The 23,853-nt window shown below is 40.9% G+C and overlaps 2 protein-coding genes across 5 annotated transcripts in view; one reads left to right on the top strand and one right to left on the bottom strand.

Moving 5' to 3' along the window:
• ROCK2 (Rho associated coiled-coil containing protein kinase 2) overlaps positions 1 to 14,813 on the top strand; it is a 107,897-nt gene extending 93,084 nt beyond the window's left edge. For 3 of the 4 annotated variants that reach the window (XM_069011599.1, XM_069011600.1, XM_069011598.1), the window contains one exon: positions 3,189 to 14,813. In XM_069011599.1, coding sequence (XP_068867700.1) covers positions 3,189 to 3,192 — 4 coding nt within the window. In that variant the 3' untranslated portion in view covers positions 3,193 to 14,813. The other variant, XM_069011603.1, reaches the window with a different exon arrangement.
• SLC66A3 (solute carrier family 66 member 3) lies at positions 13,336 to 23,091 on the bottom strand. The gene is made up of 7 exons (XM_069011604.1): positions 22,850 to 23,091; positions 20,614 to 20,696; positions 20,106 to 20,175; positions 19,425 to 19,482; positions 18,122 to 18,242; positions 16,974 to 17,015; positions 13,336 to 15,103 (listed from the first exon to the last, which is right to left on the bottom strand). The coding sequence occupies exons 1-7, from the start codon at positions 22,990 to 22,992 to the stop codon at positions 15,015 to 15,017; spliced, it is 606 nt and encodes a 201-aa protein (XP_068867705.1). The 5' UTR covers positions 22,993 to 23,091; the 3' UTR covers positions 13,336 to 15,014.
• Between the last annotated feature and the right edge of the window lie 762 nt (positions 23,092 to 23,853).

Below are 23,853 nucleotides of genomic sequence, written 5' to 3'. Positions count from 1 at the left end.
GGACAAGCAGTGGGCCCTGGCAGCCAGGCAGGCTCTGGGACTGCACCAAGAGTAGCACAGCTGGATGGTTGAGGGAAGACATTATCCCCCTCTGTTTACTCCAGAGTCTGCAGCATGACACTGCCTCCATGTTTAAACCCCTGGATTCCAGTCAGACAGCAGGACACTGGGGAAGGACCAAACAGAGTCCAGCAGGATGGTCAGAGCAGACGCCTGAGGGAGCTGGGCTTGTTCAGCCCGGATGATGGACATCTCCAGGGGCTCCCAGAGCAGCCTGGCCCAGCCTGTGGGGAGGGTATCCAAGAGACAGAGCCAGGCTTGTAAGTGCTACATGGTGGGAGGGTGAGAAACAAGGGGCTCCCTTGAACCAGGAGACACTCCAGCTGGGTAGAAGGAAAAGCCAATGCAGAGAGGGAAGCCAATGAGGCTGGACAGTTCCATCCCTGGAGGCTCTTAACGCCTGACAGGACAAGACCTTGAGCATCCTAGGCTGGCATTGCAGCTGACCCTGCTTTGAGCAGGAGGTTGGGCTAGAAACCTCCTGAGGTCCCTTCCAAGCTGCATCGTCCTAAAAATGCTGTTCCTGCTAGGAATTTCACACAATGATTGTTTCTTCAAGGTTTTCATGGCTGTTGTTCTTAGTGAGGATTTAAGAAAGGGCAGACCAGTTTTTCATACAAACCATATAATTTCTCTTTAGCCATTCAGTTGGATCGTGCCAAAAGGATAATTCCAAATTGAAAAAAAGCCAACTTTAATGTATTTTACTTCCTAATAAATTGTTTAAGTGTTGTAGCCATAGTTCATGTAACAAATGAATATTGAGCCTTTTCAGGGCTATATCACATTTAAAGGTTTAAATAGTTTAAAGCCTGAAAATCCAAATTTCCCTGAAACCCATTTTGTTTAAACCATGTGATTAACTGTGTTAAACAATGTAACATGTTTATATTGATGCTCTGTTAGGGTAAGGTTTCAATGCCTGCATCTTATGCTCAGCATATAACCCTGATTAGGATCCTTTCATCTCACTGGAGAGATGACTGGGCTGGGTTTCATTTGTTGTAGCTAAAGCAGTTGAAAAGTTAGTACTTAAGATATTTGTCTAAAATTCTTCAATTACAACAGAAAAAGATGAGTGCTTCTAGACAATGATTCACCCCATCCCAAAATAAATGCCTCAGATAAGTAAAATGACTCATTTGCTTGACAGAGTTTGCCTCTCTTGCCTTCTTTGTTCTGTAGTGACCATACAAGGAGCACAGACAGGGAGGCCTGAACAACAAGACAATATATCCTCTTTTTTGGCATTGCCTAACTTTAAATAATGAGCTACAGAATAGCTGTATAGTGTAATCACCCTGTACTTGGGATATAGTAAAATCCTGCTGTATTTGTTTTTACATTCAGATGAAGCTATCTTATTCAATGTTCTTTTCAGCACTCAAAATTACTTGATTTTATTGGAAAAATTGTTAGCTTTGCATTATTGTCTGGAAGGGGATAGCAGGAGAGCATAAAACCACATCAGTCAGCAAGAACAGCAACAAAACAGAAAGCAGATGATTTTATAAAATGTACATGTTGGTCTTCCCTACTGAAATTTTAGGGGAAAAAAAATCAGTATGGTAAGTGTTCTATTTTGAATTGAATGATTTTTGAGATGAATTTGCAATTAATGCAATATTCTTAGCTTACATGAACACTAACTGAATCTTCGTACTTGTGATAGGCAAAGGAACAAACACCCTACCTCAAACAGTCTTTCAGTTAAAAAGGTTTAGTGATAGTAAAAGGAATTTTAAAGTCTTTTATAGAAGTGTGACACTCATAAAACATCAAACCCTCCTGTTGCAGATTACTTGATCTGGCATTTAAGGACTGGGATTGGTCATTTGATGATGTTGATGATATTGATGGTGATGATGATGATGACGATGTGTTTGATTTCTGAAGAAGTATAAGGGGTAAATCTAAATAGAGAGGAATGGATTTGTTTGCCTTTGAATACAGCATGCTATGTTGGATTTTGTTTCTCAAAGCAGAGAAAATACGAGATCTCATTTTAATATTTTAGACAGAAAAATGAGATTCTGTTCATGATATTGAACTTTTTGGAGGAGTCATTTTCATTAAAAAAAAGTTTTTGCCTTTGTCACTGTTTTTATTTTTCTAATTTTAGAATTTTTTTCGAAATTCATGTCTGCCTGCCTGAAAAAAAACCCACAACTGCTGTTGTCAGTTGTTGCTCATCTCTAATGCTAATACTGCTAACCTCAGCAGAGAATATTTGAAGGAGAAAAGAGAGATGGTAGCAGTTGGATGTTTAGCTGAAAGAGACTTGGCATTTACAAACACTTTTGATTTTTAAGCTTTTAATATAAACTGACAGGTCTATGGCTAGCAGACATGAAATCACTGGAGTTCTGCATTTTGCTTTTCTACTTGTGTTCTGAAGTGAATTTGACTTGGCTTTCCTTTGCAGTGCTGTGCTTTCTGGGTACCTAACCACGCATTTAGAACTATGTAAACAAACGGGCTTTGCAGCTTTTGTGATGGGGTTTCCTTGACTGCTTTAGAAAGATCTGGCCGTTGCAGTGATCTGATTTGTCCCATGGCTTAATTCTAGATGTACTGCAAATAGTGTTACTTATTTTATAGATCTCAGTATCTGATCATTTCACATGTTGATGCAATCTTATGTTTACACAGAAAAAACCCTCTAAATGTTAAATGCCTAAGAATTGTTTTAAACAGCATGTGAGATGTGTCTCAGCTGTACAACAGCAGCACTGGGGCTGCTCCTCAGGTGTGTCCTCAGGGAACTGAGGAACCAGCTCCTGCAGAAGTTAAACAGCTTAGTGTCCACAGTAATGAGCATTGCGTTAATTAAATATACTGCATCTTTGTGTATTAAAAGCTTGCAGATCATTAATCCTTTAGAAGCAACTATTAAACTGTGCATATTGTACTTTACCCTCATGTATTGCAAGGGGGTTTAAGTGATTTGGGATTACAATGCGTAAGGATGTGCTATACTGAAGTAATGATGCTGTTGGATGCAGAGGAAAGGTGTTTCTCCCAAGTATGATGATGAGCCCGTCTCAAATGAAGACTTTGAAGAAGTATATTTTTGTCAAATTTACATTTGTTGCATTTACTGACCAAACTTCCTGCTTCTTTTTCAGCTAACTGCTTTCCGTGAATGCAGACACAGTCAAGGTGATAATTTTCTTCCCATTACAGCAAGACTGAAACATATCCCAAAATATATTAAAAATATATATTTTCCTGACAGATTGTGCTATATATCAGAGGTTTACATTTTTGCTGCAATATAAATTACTAATCTCTGAGGGTTTTCCTGTATTCTCCCAAGTGACTGATCAGTTGAGGAATGGTTGGTAATTAGTAAAAGGATATGTTAGGTAACCTTTTAAACTCTGTTCCACAAAGGCTTTCTTGGCAAGACACATACACTACATTTCATAAAAGGATCGAGAGGAATGAGTATTGAAATGGAAGAAACTGACTTTTCAGCTTTTGTAAAGATGCCACCAGCACGTCTGCAAGTAGAAGTGGAGGAAGATCCACCATAGTGATATAGACTGCATCTGTAAGAAGTGACCATTATACTGTGTATATATATTGTACTGTAATACTGCAAGAGGGTTTTAAAAATCTTTCCACTTTATTTTTTTATGCTTATTAATCAGATACCGTTACTTATTGCAGTTGCAACTATGCACTTGTATAAAGCCATAATGTTGAAGTTTATATCATTCATACTCGTCTATCAGAAGCTGCATGTCAGTGTTCAGCAGCTAGTATAGGTTTGAAGTATATACTAGTTTCAGCTACATCATCATGGGCAGTCTTGTTGTACCTGTCTAATTGCCTTAATTTAAATTTTTTTCAAGTTTTTTTGCCCATTCTTTCTATTTAAGGAAAAAGAAAGTTTACCAGCTCTTAGGATGCAATTTTGCTTTGTGGCAGAAAAAATAGTGCACTATTTGTACACCTAGTAAGTATATCAGTGTCAGCCTATTTTGAATGTATATGACTGGTTTTAAGGGTGGAGAAGTGTTGGTTACAGAAACAATGAGAGCATGGGATTTACCAGACCATTTGCTTGTACATGTAACTGCTCATTCAGCCCTTTTTACAAGCCTCAATACTAGTTATTGACTTATATTAACCCTCATTAAGTGCTATGAAACTTCATTTTGCCTTGTTTTTGCATACTCTCCTAGATGTGTTGGTTTTTTTTTTTTTAATTTCTGGAAAATAAAAGGATCTGTGACTATTTTTACATTTCACAACACAATATCTGAGGACTGTCACAAACTTTAAGAAAAGTAAAACATACTGTAGGTGTATTTTAAAGTTTTAATCTGGTTCTCTAGCACATAGCTGTAGGCATAGATAAATATTTCAGTAGTGTGTTTTGAGAACTGTTAGCTGGGAAGAAAGGGCCTCAGAGGCACTTAATCTGACTCTTTTTTTTAACTTGGAGTTGTACAAAAAATATAATTTATGTGGGCTCATTCATGATGTGTTCCTAATTATCCCAGAAAATGCATGTTTTATACAACTACAGTATGCATTGTTAAACATATTGACAGTAAAAAATGTAGTCTCCTATTTGGTCTCTTTATATATATAAATATATATATATATTTAGAATATATATATATATAAAATATTGTGTGGGAGTGCAGTAATTTAAAATATGATCTAACACTTCAATGAAGGAGGACATTTCACTTTAAATTTTTGTTTGTTTGTTTTTGTTTTTTAAAGAGTGTTGAAATGTTTGGAAGGATAGGACCATGTTTTATTTAACACTATCATGAAAGGTGGACTTGGAAACACTGAAATACTGAAAATTAATAAATATATTTACATTTTGTAACCTCTACTACAGTTCAGCTTAACAAAGCAAGAATGTATTCAGTCTCCTGTTTATGCACTCACAAAGTAAAATGTTGTTTGTGAGTTCTTAAATTCAAAACTAAAACTTCCATATAATTTGTTAGGTATTATAACCCAGAGCACAGCAACAGTGGTTTTTCCCTGCTTGTTTTGATTTACAGAAGTACGGTATATTTTTAGATAATGCAGATTTGCATAGAGTACAACATTAAAAATGTATACAGTAAAACTGTTTCCATTCACTGAATGCATAAATATTTTATATATATATATATATATATATAAATGTTACATTGTGGGAAGTTCTATCCTTTTCTGAATTGGAGAATATTATATATATATTTTTAAATAAACTATTTGAGTAAGGTAAAATAGTTCCTGAACTTGAGAAGCTGGTAATTAATTGAAATATTTAAATACAGAGATAACTACTGCAGCAGATATGGGAAAGGCAAGGGCTGCTCCAAAGGCAGCTGAGCAAAGCTTGTGTGTGGAGGAAGTGCAGACTCCAGGGGAGCTGTTTGGCAGCGCCTCTGCTGCCGGGGCTGGATCCTTTGCACTTTCTCTCCCTGGCTTGCCCTCATTTACTGTGAATCTGTGGGGCCCTGCTAAGCCTGACGTTTAAGGAAATGTACTATATCATAGTATTTGCTAGCCACAGTTTGTAAATTCTTTGCTTTTACAAATGGTCATTAGCTGTACATGCAGCAGGCTGTACTGAGATGGTGTCATGGAGAAATACAGGCTAAGGGGGAGCACTGGGGGTCCTGTGCTCTGGCCTCTACCTCAGAGCAGAGCCAGCTTAGTACAGGTTCCTCAAGGCCCGTGGTCTGAGGTGCACGAACCTCACTTTGTACCCAGGACACAAAAGGCAGAGCTGCTCTTCTGTTCTTCTCCCTTATCCTGCTGTGAAATGCAAACAACTCTTTAATGCTATTTCCTGGAGATTGTGTTGTTTCCTTATTGTCCAGTGGTGACCTTTCAACATTTTTGAGGGGAGAGCACATTCATGAACAAATGAATATTTTTCTTGAAAGTCACTGATATTTTAACACTTTCTTTTTGTTACAGGGTTGTCCCAAGCAAACAGGACATTTTTATGGCCTGAATTACCTATAGAAAATTGTCTCATTGCAAGTCCTTTTGTCTCACAAGAATAAACAAGTAGCATAGCCAAGCTGCAGATTAATCTTCTGGAAAAATCAGGGATCAAACTTGGAGCCAGAAGCTCAAGGCACTTGTAGGGAAGTTGCTCCTTAGTCCCCAGTCCAAGAGCTCACCAGCACAGGACAGGCAGACCCCATCAGAGTTACCTTGTCAGGTGTCAGAAAGACCTTTCTGCAATGAGATTTCCACTTCTGTCCTAGTTGTGTGCTACAATTCCCTACCTCTTGTGGTTCCTGCCAAAGTGCAGCCCCTCCCAGCACTGTCAGCAATCCAGCACCAGTCTGCTAGAGGAAGGCTCTGATGGTTCGTGTGCTTCTGAGCACGGCTGATGCTGTAACCAAAAACATGACATAGAATCACAGTACAATGTAGGACTTGAGAACATGCAAAAGGCTCAAGGATCTTGGCAGTGACAGGGGCCAAATTTAAAACATCACTGAAATTCCACTGCAAGTGTCTAAAGCTCCTACTGCCTCATGAAAATACTGAACCTCCTAAATTTTGACAGGCCATCAGTGGCTCTCTGAAGGCACCAAGGCCAGGAAAGCTGGCACTGAAATTACATGCTTTTTCTCTTTAGTTTCTTTTTAGTTTCTCATGTCAAGTGATCATTAGAAATTTGAGCATTTCTGTTTGTAATCTTACAATGTATTAGTTTCCCATCTAGCTTTGATAGGATCATCCTTGGAGAGGATTATCTATTTGGGTCTCAAGTGCCTTTACCCGTCCTGTGCTTGTGAGGTTGTATTTGGGATGCTGCTGTGTAAAGGGGGAACTTACATGAAAGCAAACTTCTTACCTGGATTGCTCTTACGAACCCTTAATCACCTCCTTATTCTATTCTTGAGGCAAAAGAACATAACAGTACAAGGTCCAGTTCAGTGAACTGGAGTATTTCAGTCTCCTCCACATTCCTGGAGAGTTTGCCTTGACATTCATGTTAAAATAATGATAAATTTATTTTTTCATGTAATCATAGACTATATCAAGTTGGAAGAGACCTATAAGGATCATTGAGTCCAACTTCCCTGCTCTGCACATAAGTACCTAAAACTAAACCATATGACTAAAAGCATCATGCAGACACTCCATGACCTCTTGACAGGCTTGGTGCCTTTTCAGTGCATTACAGTTTTTTACAAACTATCATCTCTGCACATAGTGCACTTTAAATTGAAAGCATTATTTCTTATTTTATAAGATGATCTTCTGAATCATTTAGGGTTCTATAAAAATCCCCAGGATCATAGGGTTTGCCTGCTGCTTTGAAGTATCCCTCATGAGGGTAGGAAGGAGTCTTCTTCTGGATCTTCATAAAAGATGTTGGTGGAGTGGTTCAGAAACTACAATTTGTGTTCTTTGTTGAAGTTGCCAAAAAAGTGGACAGGTGTATATACTCAGACATTCTCATCTGAGAAATAAGACAAGTCTACTGACTTGAGATGTGTGTGGCAGAGAACAACACTCAAAACACATCCAGCCTAGTTCCCTCAGAAACTACTGCAATGAATGGAAAAGCTGTAACTGTAAAAACATAGCTCCAAGAAGTGGGGACGTAGAGAAAATAATTTATTGGCACAGGGATGCTAATTACCAGGTCTTATTAATGCAAATTGGGGTTTGGAATCTTTGCCACTTTGTAGGCATGAAGCACTGTTCTATAAAGGTAAGAAAGCCACATTACTACTTGATATTGCAAGGGTGAAGCCTTGGATTTGACTGCAGCTGTGTCGTGATTTGATGCTGGTTACGTGCCAGGCACCCAAAAAAACCCCATCTACTTATTTTCCTCTGCTAGCTGAGCAGAGGAGGGGGAATTGAAAACTTCATGAGTTAAGGATTATTGAAAAAAAAAAACACTTTATGGAAAAATAGGTTCAAAACTTAAATAGTATAAAGAAGATTTATTAGTAACAGAATTAAAAGTAAAAAGGGTAATGAGAACTAAAGCGAACTTTCAGAACACCTTTCTTTCCCCGTCCCTCCCTCCCTCTTTCCACCGTCCGTGCAAGGAAACAAAACATGGGGTTTTTGGTCAGTATTTCACTTCTTAAAAATCTTTCCTCACCATGCTTAAGGAAAGGAGTTTCTTCTGCTGTGCTGTGGGATCCTTCCCATGGGAGATAGTTCTCTGCAAACTTTTCTAGTGTGGTTTTAACTTCCACAAGCGGCAGTCCTGCCTGAACCTGCTGCAATGCGAGTCCCTCCTACAGGCCAAGCAGTCTTCCCACAACTGCCTAGCGTGGGCTATTTTAGTTCATGGGGTTTAGTCTTTTAAGGATGAGCTATTCTAGCTGGGAAGCGAAGGCTCTCTAACAGCAAGGATCATCTCTCTCTGTCCAAGTTCCTCACTAGATTACAGCTTTTCAGTGTCCACACACTCCAACGTGAGTACTCTTCTTCACGGGCTGCGCGTGGGTATCTGCATCCCCTCATGCACCTCATGAATTACAGGCAAACAGTTTGTTGTATTATAGTCCTCACCACAGCTTGCAGGAGAATCTCAGCTCCAGTGCTTGGAGCACCTCCTCCCTCTCCTTTTTACCATTGACCTTGCTGCCGCCATGTTGGTTTTTCTCATGTGTCCTCAGTTTTCCTTTTTTTCTGACTTGGAAGAAAGTTGGTGTCTGTAAGTTGCAGTTGAGAGGTTGATCTCGTCGGGGCTCCGCATTGGGGAATTGCTCACCGTGTCTCTCGCTGCTGGCCACGTGGTCCCTGCCGGCACCTCACAGCCGGCCCCGGCCGCGTGGTCCTCATGGGCACTGCACAGGTGGCTCCAGCCTCGGGAGGGCTCTGGCCATGCAGCCCCCACTGCGATGGGCCCCAGCAGCCGCCTCACCACCCCTCAGGAGAAGGAAAAAAAATAGCTTCCCATGCTTTTTCCTTTCTTAAATATGTCATCACAGAGGCATTACTAGTCTAATTGGGCTAGTAACCTGCCCATCATCAGAGCCTTCAGCGATTGGCTCTGTGCCAAACATAGAAGTTTCAAGCAGCTTCTCTCCTGTCCCCAGGAAAAACAGGCTGTGTTAAACCAATACAAGCTGCTTTTGCTCCAATAATCTTGTAGAAGCTGCAGGATTAAAGTATTAATTATGCAGGATTAAAGATGTTTCAAAATGAAAGTCAACGAAATGAAAGGTAACGAAATTTCAGGTAACGAGTGTATGTAGTCCTGAAACCTTAAAGAAATCTGGAAAGATGCATTGTCACCCTGAAAAGAAAGGGCAGAGAGTGCCTTCCATGTCCCTGCAGCCCCTACCTGGTTGTTGGAGGAGCTGCATAAAAATGCTTTCACAGCAAAACAAGTGCACGGGATGCTTGAGTTCTACCGCCCCATATTGAGGTCTAGGCCTTCAGTGTTCAGAGACGTGACTCTGCTTCTATGCATAGTCTTATATTGTCCCTGTGGGCCTCATAGGTCATCCAGTTCTTGTCATTTGTCATTACTATTTGGGGTGGTTTTTTGCCCAGGACCCTCTTGCACCACTTGGTAAGCATGGCTATACAGCGATAAGTACATCAGGCTTGTGATACCACTGCCAATCCTCTTTTCCTTTGGATCACCAACTGCTTAGACTTTAGGCACTGAATTGCCTCAAATATATGCTACTTTTTATTAGCAAGTGGACTGGTAGAAACTTTTTTGGAGTTACCTGAGGTATGAAATCCTGTATTATTTTTAAGACTGAAGGAGCTGGGCACCCCACCATCTAAGCCCTGTTTCATATCTGCTCGCCCTGCATTGTCTTTGACCTCAGCAGTTCCATTTTCCAGTAGGCTCTTGGAGCAGGTCTTGCAGCTGGGTGCAGGTCTGGCTGCAGCTTCAGGACTTGCATCTGCTTGGTGGATCCCATGGTCTCACATGTCTGCATGATGTTTTCCAGCATATTACAACCCTTGCTTCCTGGGGGCCACTGCGATTCGGTAGGATCTGTGTAACCTTTAGTCCACTCTGGAGCCATGGGAGGGAGGCTCCCCTGCATGCTCTGTATGCTGTTCTGAGCTACAGCAATGGGAGTTATATTACTGGAAGGTGGGCATTTGTGGAAACTTAAAAAAACCAACAAAGCTAAGAGAGAAAAATACCCTCAAGCTCAGAGGGTCCATGAGACCTGTAAGTTGTGCTGACAGTGCATTTCATGGAAAAAAAATTAAAATCTCACAAGATAAGTGACACTCTTGAAAGTCAGACCAGTCTGTATACAGGAATCTGTATACAGTCAGCTGTTTGAAGGTGAAAGAATTTCTTCACAATAATTAAGTGTTTAAAATATGCTTTACAGAAGCTCAGTTTGTGCTTTGTTAGAGTCATGACCTACATGTCAGAGACAACACTGAGGCACAGGGTGTGTGTTCTTCCATTCATGATTTTCATGTAGTATGAGTCTTGATACTGCTGGCCAAAGCCGCCACATTCCAAAGCAGAAATCTTGTACATCCCAGAGCAGGCATATGCACAGATGACTTGCAGTTATAATAAGGTGGTAGTACAACTGATTTTCAGCATGGAGCCAATGTTACTACTCAGTTTGAATCAGAATCATCATTAGCTAATTTACCTTGTCACGTTTTAGGCAGGTGCAGGTTGCATCATTTACTAGGATACTTGACAGATGTGATACCACATCTGATAATGCGCAGAATTAGCTGTTTAGGCTTCTGACAATTTAAGACAGTTCTAAGATTAAATAATGAAACAAAACAGGGTATGAACAAATTTGTGGCAATTATTTAAACTGTCCTTCAGGTATACCCAGTTACATTTCATCAAAACTATCATGTAAAAAGTCTCTTATTTTACCCCAGCCCAAAGATTGGATTTTTTTCCAATACAGAGGTGGTTGCCCCAAACCACTTCCAATGTAGAATGGAATAGCTGACACCTTTAACTTGAAAATGTCTGTATGTCCTTCTTGCCATTAGGCAGGAAACACCTCAGGTCATATCACCTCAGGTCTGTGAGGCTGGCAAGGTCTTGCAATTGGCTCCATCACAAGTGATAATCTGTCAGATTCTTACGGTGATGTTCACTGTTGCTCCCAGGCACCTGTTTGACCTCAACAGCTGTCATTGTTGAGAACTCTGAAGTGTCCTGGAGAACTCTGCCTCAAAATCAAGCAAATTAAATTCAGTACAAACCAAGAACTTTATAACATCCTCTTTTAAGATTTTTTTTTCAGCTTCCTCACCTTCCAAACTGAGACATCCTTAGACCATTATTAGTGATGAAGGCAACATTTCATGTTCTGCTTCATACATAAATATGAATGTCAAATATGAAAGAATTTGGAAGAGAGTGGAACAACAGGCTGAAGAAAATTTGAAGGGAAGTAATTACTATTTATTATCAGGGAAAATACAAGGCTGGGAAACTACCTCATTTCAGTTATCTCCACATCTGTGGAGCTTTTCATTTCTAATAGTTCCTCATGTGGACTCAGCTGCTATTTCCTTTTTTTATTTTCCCCTATTACATATGTCACTAAATGGATAATGATTGTTTGGTGGAGGAAGAGTAATTTTACCTCATTTAAAGAAGTGAATGAAGGCATTCTATAAGATTGGGACCAGATAGTTGTGAATTACTTTGTCCAGAGTCAAACTACACTAAAATCCATCTCTGGATCTGCAGCAGTTGGGGGGTGTCGCTGCCTCCCCACCACTCCTTTGTCTCCTGTTTCAGTAGATCAGATGAGCAGAGCCAGGATCAGGAGCAGCCACGTGTACAGTGTAAGGCAGCAACAGAAGCTCCTGAGCAGGCCAAGCAATAGCATCCCTTGCTGGATTGGAGCAGCACAAGGAGAGACATCTGTGTCCACTTCACACAGAATGCCCAGTGTTAGGGAGGCCCATAGAGTGGGGAGAGGATGGTTTTGCATTTGTGTTTAGTGTTCTGTTGACTGAGGACAGTCCAGAAAAAATAAACTATACACATCTTCCACTGTCTACATCCTCACTGTCAGACCTGCAGCCTGCTGTCTCTGGACTCACATCCTCATTCTTTCGATAGTAAATCTCATGGTGAATGTTTTTCTCTCAAGTTGAAGTGAGCTTGTAGCTTACCTCTTGCCAAATCCAGTCACAGTTCATCATATCCACTGCTGGAGGTATTTGGGGTTATTCAGTGGACTGTACTGGAATTCAGATCTTGTCTTTTCACAGGCAAGGAAACTCAAAGTTTCTGAAAGCCCCAACAGGACCCCCACTTTGTCAGCCAGGGCAGGACAGGCTGTGTTACCTCGTGAGCATGTTGTGAACTGGTGCGATTAGACACCGAGTGTGTAATTCCACACTTGTACAGCATCTGTGAATGGAGTTGTATTACTTCCAGCCCTGTGGGTAAGAGTTGCTTACTGGCTTACACCCACTGCCATAAATCCAAGATGCCTTCCCTGCCTGCTTTTGCCCAGCTGCAGCATTACGCAGCAAACAACCTCCTTGTGTCTGCCCTGATACAAGTTTAACAAGATTTATCCTGCCTATGTATTTGTCTAAAGCTGTTGCCTTTAATCCAGCCACTGAGAAGATTATTCTTTACCTACTGGAAAGCACAGGGTCTGCACTTTCGTGGGGCTTGCCTGGAACTTGAGTGTGCATCTGTTTATGAAAGAAGTTACTCTCTGATCGGGGGAAAAGTGTGTAAAACTATTTACTGCTGCTTTCTGATTTGTTCCATATCTCTTGCAGATTGAATGAGAACTCATGGTCCAGCTTTCCAAGTCCACAAAATTACTTTACCTTAAGCTCATGAATTACCCAGCTTTGTTTGTTTTCCTCAGTCTTTTTTTTCCCCCCTAGGTTTCTAAGGTGATTATTCAAAATATGTTAAGTAATCTATTAAGAACTGTTCTTAAATGCATTTTCAGTATTTTATGATAAAAAACCAGTTTGAGGTGCTGATTCTCAAACCAAAAATGGAGCAGCTTCACTTTGCTACAGCATCACTCAGGAGTATGAAAGATGTCAATGACAGAACAAGTTTGGACTCCATACAGATCTTTCCCTATCAAGAAAAGGCTTTAGTTAAAAAGTAAGTGTGGCTTTTTTCATTTTAAGATGCCTAAGCTCTTTAGCATTTGGCAGGTCAATATTCAGCCTATGCTTCAAGTGTTAAGGTGAAAGCTGCCCATTTATGACCTGTAATGGATATTTAATTTTCTCTCCATATATGGAAACAGAATAAAAACTCAAATGCAATGAAAATTAACTGTAAGAATGACACTATCAATCTGGAAGAATAGCATTTATTAGTATCACCTGGAAAATGTATCACATGCCACCTGCCACCATTTAGACCACTTGAGATACTTTACACAGCTTTAGTAAAATCAGAATGTTTACAATTAATCTTTCAACCAACATAGAAAGATTCATCCATTTTATTGGAGCAGTAAAAAATGCTCATCTTTGACTTGTTCTCAATAATGTGGGATACTTGAAATCAGTGCCCACAGACAACATCTCTTCCCAGCCCTTCCCACTAAAATTTAGAGTGCACGAAGCAGCTGTTTTCTGACGGTGAAGGCCCCACTCCAGGTGCTGCGTGTTCCCTGGCAGAAACATCACCTTTTGCAGATCTCTTTGCTCCACAGCAGTCACACAATTTAGAATGTTTCAAAGAAAACCTGCCTCAAATGTAGTCAATGCAGTCCTCCCATAGTTTTCAAGGGTGTTGGGTTCAAGGGTGCCTTGGTTTTTAAATGCCAATCAACAGAATACTGTAAGAACTCTTTTGAAATGTTATATCTTTTAATTTTGGAGAATGTAATGAGAAATTAAGGCAAGCTATATGATTACTAATGTAACTTTTGGCTGTGAAGGGAGTACTTCCAAAAGCAAAATCCCCTGTTAATAGTTGTCAAGAATATCCTTTCCCCCTTTTTAGTGTAAGTACTACAAATTGATGAGAATTTCTGAAGTAAAAGTTTAAGTGAAATCTATGTTCTTCAACACACTTAGCACTGACAGGCTAAAAATTCATGAACCACAGAGCAGTATCACCAAAACCTGACAGCTATGGGAGATGAGTCTGCTGAGATGCATCAAGGTGCACAGTATGGATGGTGTCTGGGAACTCTGGGTATCATTCCAGGAACTTTTGCTTGAACAACATTTTTAACTGTTGGTCACAGTTTCATTAATTCCCATACATTCTAGTCCCTGCTGTTCCCAAAACAGTATGTTCAGTGAATGAGAGCTCAGGTTGAAAAAGAAGAATTTATAGTTGAGTTTTTGCTCTTATCTGATAAAAAACTGGGTATACTGAAGAAAGTGACTGTGGGTATCCTGTATCAGCTGTATAAATTGTACTATTTAAGTGTTGCATGTAAGTGCTACAATCCCAACTGGACTTGTGACTTAGTAAAAGACATTTAGAACCTTATTCTGGATTGGGCGTTGACTCAGATTTTCTTCATCCTAAAATACAGACAGTTAATGTTGAACTAATTAAGTTGCTTGCAAGAAGACGACAAACATCTGTTGTGGTTTTTCTGTCTTGCAGCAGAAGGATGAGTCAGTATGTTGGTGAAAAACTGATCATGTATAATTGAAGAAAATTGCTTATATGTAACCAGAAAGTACTGAAGTGATACCAGAATATATATACATCTAATTATGAAATACCTTGTAGTAAAAAAATCCAGAGAAAATGTGGCATCGGTGAAACTTGTCTGAAATGACCAATAAAAATATGCTGCTTAAATTAAGTATCTTATCAGAATTATTTCTAAGAGAAAGTAAGCATGAATGTACTATACTGCAAGCTTGTAAGTGCTGTAAATAGCAAATAAGTACGCTAAAGCATAAATATTAGAGAAAGCTTCCTCAATCTTTGAGGAATTCTTAAATTCTTTAAGCTTAATTATATTTTATTTCATGGTAATGATATGTGTGCTGATGAGTGTCTTCTAATCAGTCTTTTTAGTCTTGCTGTAGTGCAGGATTGTGGCTGTGACCCAAATATTGAGAATGAGCATGATTATGAAACGGATGAGAACTAAAAGGGAAAAAAAATATTGTAAGCATAAATAAAAAAAAATCAACTGCTTTTACAACACTGGTTTGTAAACTTGCTGGTGTACAGACAGGCTGGTTCACATTCTGAAACTCTTTTCAGCCAATTAGTTTCAAATACCATGTTCAGGAACCCACACATTCTGAGCATGAACCCAAGAGAAAAGAGCATTTAGCACTCGATCACTTTCAGCGATTGCTCAAATTAATAAACTGCAGTACCTTTAATTCTTTTGTAACCAGAATAGTACAAGCATGACTAGCCTCGTATAAATTTATACTTACACCAAAAGTTAAATTCAGAGATACAGCTCACATGTCTTTTATAGCGGCATGTGTTGTTTATAATAAAGGAACTACTCTCTACTGCCATCTCTTAAGTTTAGACTTTGAGAAGACAGGAAATACTTGTATCTGTTAGATTTTAGTGACAGAAAATCTGACAACTTACAAAAAAGCAGTTTTTCAGTACCTGGGTTAACTCAGCTTCTTTAAAAACCATAACAGTATAGTACCTCTGCCTGTGAGAAGGTATTTGAAGTGTAGGTATGTCTCATGTCCATTTGTTACGTGGCATGTTCACAGAAACGTACACAAAATTTTGTTTCAGAATTATGTGATATCTGACAGTTTCATAGGTGTGGATGTGTTCAGTGTTGCAACTGGAAACATTTTCCATTAGAGCAGCACAGCATCAATGTTTGCTGCTGGCTCTTCCATCTTCCAGAGTGGATGGTGCTGTATTTTAAACAGCAGCTTTACCCAGCGCCAGCTTTGCTTTCCTGCTGTTTCCTCCCTCCCCACAGGGAACCTCTCCCTCCCTCTCACTGTAAATGTGCAGTTGTGGGTGACGTGGGCTCAGTACCTGATCCTGACTAAATCTCTGCATGTGCATTTTGCCAAATTTTTGGTGACCCAGTTAACTGCACAGCCCCACGAACTCCTTACTTTGGCAAAGGAGAAGCAGCAAGCACTGGGGTGGAAATGTAGGCCTGAAATGGGACTTCCTTTTCCAGTGAAAGAGACATTTGAAATGCTTGTAAAGCTACAGCTTTACTGGGCTGCTTAAAAAGTATAAAATCCATTCAAATGATGCTTCTGATGAAATAGCAGTTTTGAACGTGAACATGGAACCACCAGATAAAGTACAAAGAGATTTTGTTACCGTTCTTGCATCCACCAAGTCTTGATTTTGAACTATGTATTGAAAAATCTGTGACACTTCCTAGCTCTTGCAGTTTTCTCAGGATGGTAAGAAGCTGTTAAATAAATTTGCCTTATAATTTGCTGCAAATTATATATTTTAAGTCAGGTTTTTTGAGTTTCTTATCAGCCTACCATTTCATTTTTAGCCTGCCATAAACTTTCTGAATGTTGGACCTAAAACTATTCACATACTAAGCTGAACTTTAGTTTTCTAGAAGAATTCTTTCTTTTACAAAGTTGTCAATAAGAAACAGAAACACTTCTTATTTGAAAATCTCAGTCAATTACTACAGATTTTTAAAGTAGTATTTTACTACATTTATTTATTAAAATAGTAAATATTTTAATGATTTATTCTGCTATTTTTAGAATTAATTTTGTAGTGCTTTTGCCTTTTGAGAAAAAAAAAAAAAAAGACTTTTGGACCAGTTGTACCACGTGACAAGTGTAAGCAGATTTTTGGTTTTATTTTTTTTCTTGATGTCTTTGCCTGATTTGTAATCCTGTTTAACTCCTGCCCTCACCATGCTAACCTACCACATTCATGGTTTGTTCTTCTGAGACCTTCTAGCTGTTTTACAAAACAACTAAAAACTACTGTGGCAACTGTTCCCTTGGAAAGGCTGAGAATTCCACACTTCACTCACCTGCGAGGTCATTCGTAGTCATTACAGTTGTAATAATCCTTGCTGTAAATTGAATGAATTCTGATTAGTGGAACACATTTGTACTTTAAAAAAAATTATGAAATACCTGTTTTTCAACAGAGGATAATCTTGCATGAAAATATACACTGCACACATTCCCACTTTTAGTGCATCCACTCTTTACCACTCTGTAGCTTCAGAGATCAAGCTCTCAAACTGACCAACAATGTATTAAGGGTCTTTTTTAATGAGAAAATCACAGATACAATTAGAATTTTTATATCTATCAGGCTAGATTGGATGTGGTCAGTTTACTGCTTTTCATTCTGTTCAGCCCCTCCTTCAGTACTACACCCACAGATGAGTTAGCATGACTGAACCATTGTGAATGTTACATGTGCCTTCAGGCTTTGCAAATACATGGAATTCAGCTTCCCCTCCCACCATGAACCTAAATGTTAATTATTTCACACTTGCAGCAGACTAAAAGCACTTACAAAGTTTGCTGCCATTACTCAGCAAACACACCACAACTTCTAATTATTGACTTTTTTTCATGTAGAAATAGATCCAGCATCACTGTGTTTTATAGTGAGAATATTTTAAGCAAGTTTTGTGAAGATGAGAAAGGCACTTCTGACAAACAGCTGTAGAAATGTTCATGCAGACCACTGGGGAATTGCCACAGGAACTCCACAAATGACTGTTCATAAATTCTCTGTCAATAAATCTAATTACAAGTAGCCATAGATTTAAAGGTATTTAGCATTAAGTGTGTATTTCTTTGTAGACAGCTTTTCAAAAGTAGCATTGTCTGATTGTATACCTGAAATTTTAGCACCTTTTCATGCTGGATCATTAGTAACTTCATTAAATCACAGAACATGGAAATCTTTTCCTCATAAAGACAGGCTTTCATTTATTTCAACTCAGCTTCCCTTGGCCATATTCACACTTTAAGTCATTGTTTTTTATCATTGGTGTCAAAGATAAAACTTGTTTTCAAGAGACTGTGGTATCTGAGTCCCAGGAGTTGGCACTGAGGGAAACTAAGGCAAGATCTTTACACCTACTGTGACTGACTAAAGACCTAAGAAAAGAGGCATTAGGAGAACTCAGTACTTCACACCAAGTTGTCTGTAGCTTACTTGCACAGGTGTATGCAGACATGCCCCAGGTCAGGGCGCTCACTTGTCCAGAGTCTTTGGTCTGCCAGAGATGCTGCAGCTGAACAAGCTTACTGGCTGCACTGACAAACGTGCACAGATTCTGAAAAGCAGGTTAAAAAGAGAGAGAATCTCTACCTCTGCCACTGTATTATCTGAATAGGAGCAGCTTTTTCATTTAGAATTAAAAAGAATCAACACTTTTCCAGTATTTGGTAACTCAAGTGCTTCGGCTTCTTAGCAAGAACAGTGAAGCAGAACTGGAAGTTGCCAGAAACGAGGGACTCATTTATGAGGTACTGCCCAGCAAGAGGGTCAAAGAGCACAGTTGCTACTGTTGTTGGCAAATGCTTGATAGAGGCAAATACAACAAGAAGCAAAGAAACAAAAAAGCTTCTCAACCTGCTCCATAAAAATGTTTATAGCAGTCAGCTAAAATGAGACTGACCTAGTCTAAACAGCAAGGTTGATTCAGACCATCTGTTACCATTATGTCTGGCAAACCAAACCGTAATGGAATGAGAACACTGACAAGAATGTGTGGAAAATTAGTCCAATTGGAGGGAAAAAATAGTAACAGGAATGCACTATTCACTCTGTCACTCTTTTAAAGGGGATTTTGCAAAGGCAGCAGGTAGAGAGGACTCCAAACAGGCCTTTGTTCCATGCCTGGATTTCTGCTGCAAGTAAGGATCAGTGTAAGGCTTAGAAGCATTTTTCCCCATTTGTATCATCTTTGGCACTAGCAGATCCAGTTCATCTCAACTGCATTTTTACTCTCCCCTGCTAAGAAAAGACCATCTTTAACCTATGTAGGCACTATCAAATTATACTTTTCTTGCAAAATGTATGACTAAAGGGGAAAAAATAAATACTTCACAATCCCTGTTTCAAATGCTTTGACTCATGCTTTATTCTCTTCCTCTTGTGTTAAAGGTTTATTGGTTAGGATTATGACATTAGGACTAAAGTGGTAATAGAATTTCAACATTTTAAGTATTTGCTAGTTTTAATTAAGATCACCAAGTAACAACTTATCTCAGAACATACCTTTCCCCCCTCCCCCCCTGAGTCTCTCTTTCTAGTGCTGTTCTCCAGCTACTCATAGAAGAACCACCTGTATCTGAGAACTGGTTGGTTATTCTGAAAGCTAACTTAAATGATTAATTCTTCCAAGGACACACACACATATATATATATATATGAGAGAGTCCACTAATAAGGACTTCCAGAAAAAAAAAAATTCATATGAAGATCTAATTTCAAATAATCATGCAGCACTTACCATGGCCAGGTCTATTATCCACTTCTGCAGTGTTAGCATGTACCAGCCCACCCAAAATCTTGTATTACGTTAAGTTTCATAGCACTGAAAATTACAGGATACAAAGTTCTCAAAACTGCCTGAGAAGTAAGATTTTTTAAACATCTGGAAAAAATCTTATTGGAACTTTTTAACAGACTATACAATCCAGATAAAACATATTAAGAACTCGTTGAAACATTAAGTGTTCCTATTTTGCACACTATCTTTGGTCAAATAGTGTCTGGAGTTTCTCAAAACCTGCTCCAAAGCAAAGACTTGAGATTTAAACCCAAGTCCTATTAAAAAAAACACCAAACACTGCTATCTTCATTGTAGTAAGTACAGCCTGCATGGGTAGGAATCAAAGAAAAAAAAGTCTGTCATTTCTACTCTGCATCCCTGTAGAAAAGATGTAAAATTAGGAATTGAGTTTACTCTTTATCAGTTGGGAGCCTTCTAAAGCAGAGCTACATATAAAGCTTACTTCCTGTAGAGATTTTACTGTGATCCCAGAAATCAGCACATGAATGTGGAATACATGTTGAGGGGTGCCTGAGAATGATTTTCAGTAGTAGCACACAAGAAATGATGACATAGCTGCTACGCAAAGAGCTACCAAACAAGCCACATAAACCAAACCTCCCAGATTTCAAAGGATACACGGCTGCATAGAACAAAGCTCGTTTTGCTTTTCCACTGAAATGCATAATACAGAAAAGGAGAATGACATCTGCAATAAACAAAAGATGGCTCATCACATAAGGGACTGAAGGGACCCAAACACAATCCTAGACAGTTCCACTGGGCACGAGGTCAGTGGAAACTCCTTTACAGCTTTTGTCTCTCAAATGTGACTGATGACCAAAATGCAAGCTCCAAAACGAAGCTTTTCTCAGAGTCTGGAGTGTTTAATATGTTTCTGTCCCATGTGGAGGCACCGGATAAAGGATGAGTTTACACTGCAACTCTGTGTAATAATTAGGTCCTTCTCCTCTATCTGACTATCTCTTTTAATGAAATTTATAAGAATTCAGTTTTATGTGAGATGTTCATTCCCTCTTCCCCCCAACTCCAGCGTCACTGCAGTGGAGCACTGTACCTACATGCAGAGCCTTGGAGTGCTGAATGAGCCCCATTTCATTTCCAAAACAGGGCTTGCAAAAATTACCTTGTGCAATGATGATGGGATACTCCAGGTACGTCTCCAGGGGGTAACCATAATAGATCTGGTACCTCAGAAACACTAGGAAGCTGAACAGAGAGATACAAAACAATGTGACTGCACAGAGGGACACAAAAACGCCTTCACAACTTTTATAGTGTTTTGATGGTGCTGAAAGGCTCCATGTAAGTGTAGACCTTGCTGTCAAACTGATCAAACAAACATGGGCACACAGAGCAAGCCTGATCATTCTGTATTCTACTTCTGTTACCCTCAGATAGAAGAGAGCTGCCCACGCTTCTTGTTGAGTCTGTATGTCACAGTCTGTAAGGCATAATTTTATTAATTATAACTGATGCGAAAGAAATAAAGGCTTCCAGACCTAGGAGATACCTTCTCTCTGCAAGAGCCTTGGAACCTCTAGGATAACTCTGATTTCTTTATTTATGTCTGTAGTTCAATTTATACATTAAGCAAGTTTTACAGGGGTAGAAAATGTCTTCCAAGCTGTCTAGACTATACTGCTATGAGATTGCCCAGTGTAGCTCTACTGGTCAGACTGAGAGTCTGTTTCCAAGTGCACCAAACAAAGGCAATTTTCCTTCCTGACATTCCACAATATAGTACTTAAAAGGAACTGAACTTTTATTATGTTTTCTGTACTTCCAACCCCCCTGCAAGTCCATGGGGTTAGATAGAAAATTCAAAGCTGTATAGAAAACAGAAAAGACTCTTAGGGCAGTTTTACATAAGAAAAAAAAATGATGGTTTCTGGTGTAGAAAAATGGCAAAAGGAACTGCCTGCCTTGTAAGAAATTGGCTTTTACAGTATTCAGAATTTAAATATCTGAACTTCCTAGAAGTGCTATTTGATATAGAGTCAAATTAGACTCCTGGCCATCAGCACCATGTTTCTGTGTCACTCCTCTGCCTGGTCATCCATGTTGATTTCACAGAACCAGCCCAGCTTGGACTGTTAGTCACACCGCTTCCTGCAACTGGATTCAAAGTCTTTAAAGGTAGAAAGATAAATAGTCTACTAAATATACAAACAGTCACAATAAATGTTTCAAAGTAGATCAGAACCTGCAGTGGTGTGGGTACCGTGGTTCTCACACAGGTGCTGAGGAGACATTTCCAGCTTCTCCAATGCTCATCTCGAACATTACTTACAAAGCCTTTTTAATGCATACCAATGCACACGAATGATAAAGTGATGCCACCACTTTTTGTCTGGGGCTGTGGGCTCAGTTATCTCTGCTGAAAGTCCAATTTGCTTAATTTACTCTGAGGTGTGTTAAGGGTAAACAGCAACACCACGGGTTCAGTGCTGTAGGGGGAGGCGGGCGGGGAGCGGCCACAGCGGAGGCTGAGGGGATTCTGCACAGGTCCGCTGGAGAGGAGTCTGTACACCTGAGCTGCGGCCCTGCCAGGACACACGGCACAGGCACCTTCAGAAACACCACGCCGGTCTGGTGAGGGGATTTTTCTGAATAAAACCCCCTTTCCTAGCTTGGTGCAGGGAGCTGGCAGCCATCCGGCTGATGTTCTGCCCACCTCCATCCCTCACTTCGGACAACGCAGAGCTCTTCAAGGTATTTCCTCTCACTTGTACCCACACCTGAACGTACACACACGGAGTTTATTTATTTCTCGTTTCAAACAATCCTCTTTAAGCAAGATTTAATAAGCCTAGCCCATTTAAGCTTATTACAGGCTCACAAATCTTTGGAGTTTGACACGGCTTGTAATTTTCTTAAGGAATTATTTAAGTCTTACTGATTCGGGCGAGGGAAGCCTGTCTGACGAGTACAACTACCTGCACAACAGGGCACACGAGCCACGGAATGACCGAAACACGGGGCTTACACCCTCTGCAGCTGCTATATCCACCGACATGGGTGGCCCGGGATTGTTTTGGGCAAGTTAAAAAAGCCGAGTTTCCCTTTAAACGGCAACGCGGAATTACTAAAACAGGAAGTTCCTGCCCGAGAGGCTCTGTGGGTTCAGCTGGCGGGGCTGGTCCTGAGCTCCAGGATGCGATGTGACACCGAGGGAGCGGGGTTTGCTCGCCGCCCCCAGGCCGCCCCTCAGCTTACCCTGACGCCTGACCTGAGCCGCGGAGGAGGGAATTAATCCCTGGCTGCCGCAGCAGCCCCAGAGTCCCGCACCCCCGGCCGAGGGGACCCGCGGCTCCAGCGGCTGGTCCCGCCGCAGTCCCCGTGTGCCCCCGCCGCCTTACCCGGCCAGCTCCAGGAGGAGGCTGCCCACGCTGAGTCCCCACGCCGAGCCCGCCTGCAACACCGCCACCAGCTGCGGCAGCTTGATCACGGCACAGACGGCCCACGTTGTCAAGTTCACCAGGTCCAGCAGCCCCGGCGCCATCCCGCTGCGGCGGCCCGGGACGGGAAACCCACGGAGCGGCGGGCGGGGTGTGGGGGAGCCCGCCCGGAACGGTGGCGCCGGCGCCGGGGCGGCCCTCACGGAGCGCTCGGGGCACCCGCACTGCCCGGGGCACGGGGAGGGGAGGGCCGGGCCCCGCGGGGCATCCGCGGCCGCGTCGGGAGGGGAAGTGCCACGGTCACCCCCGGCCCGTGGGGCCGAATACCGCGGTGACAGGGGGGACACTCGGGCCGGCTCCGGGCCGCTGGTTGAGGCCTCCCTGCATCTGACTCCCTCGGTGACCGGTCCGAGAAACGCTCTGCCCCAGGTTCAGAGTGTTGGTCCTGGAATGGCTCTGTTACCCTAAACATCCCCAGAGCAGGGATGATGTGATACTCTGCCGGCCATGGGCCGTGTTCACCCCGGAGCAGTGCAGGTCAGCTCCGGCTTTGGAGCTGCAGGCTGGAGCTCAGTTTTCTCCCCCAAAGTGGAGTCCCGAGTGCTCCAGCGCCCCTCGTTTTCAGGTCACTCTCTCTGGATGGCTGTGGAACGAATTCCTGCAGCAGGGATCGCACGGGTCTAACAGCAGCACTTTATTTTTACAGGAAAAATGTGCAGCAAAATTTAAAGTTGCTAAATGCTGGGTTTGTCAGATGATAGCGAAATTGGCTGAAATAAACTTTCTAACACAATTTGAGGTCTTAGAAAGCAGGCATTCTTTATTTGTGCAGGACGCAGTGGATCTTTATTTATTCTGTGTGTGGAGCAAGGCTTTACAACAGGGTTTTTATTCATTAAAACTATACATATTCATTAAAACGTGTTTCTTATTTAATATATAAATCTCATTTTTTCTAGAACTAA

The sequence above is a fragment of the Aphelocoma coerulescens genome, chromosome 3 (assembly GCF_041296385.1).
Source record: "Aphelocoma coerulescens isolate FSJ_1873_10779 chromosome 3, UR_Acoe_1.0, whole genome shotgun sequence".
NCBI lineage: Eukaryota > Metazoa > Chordata > Aves > Passeriformes > Corvidae > Aphelocoma > Aphelocoma coerulescens.
The sequence above is the reverse complement of the archived record's forward strand: the minus strand, read 5'-3'. Positions and strand labels throughout refer to the sequence as shown.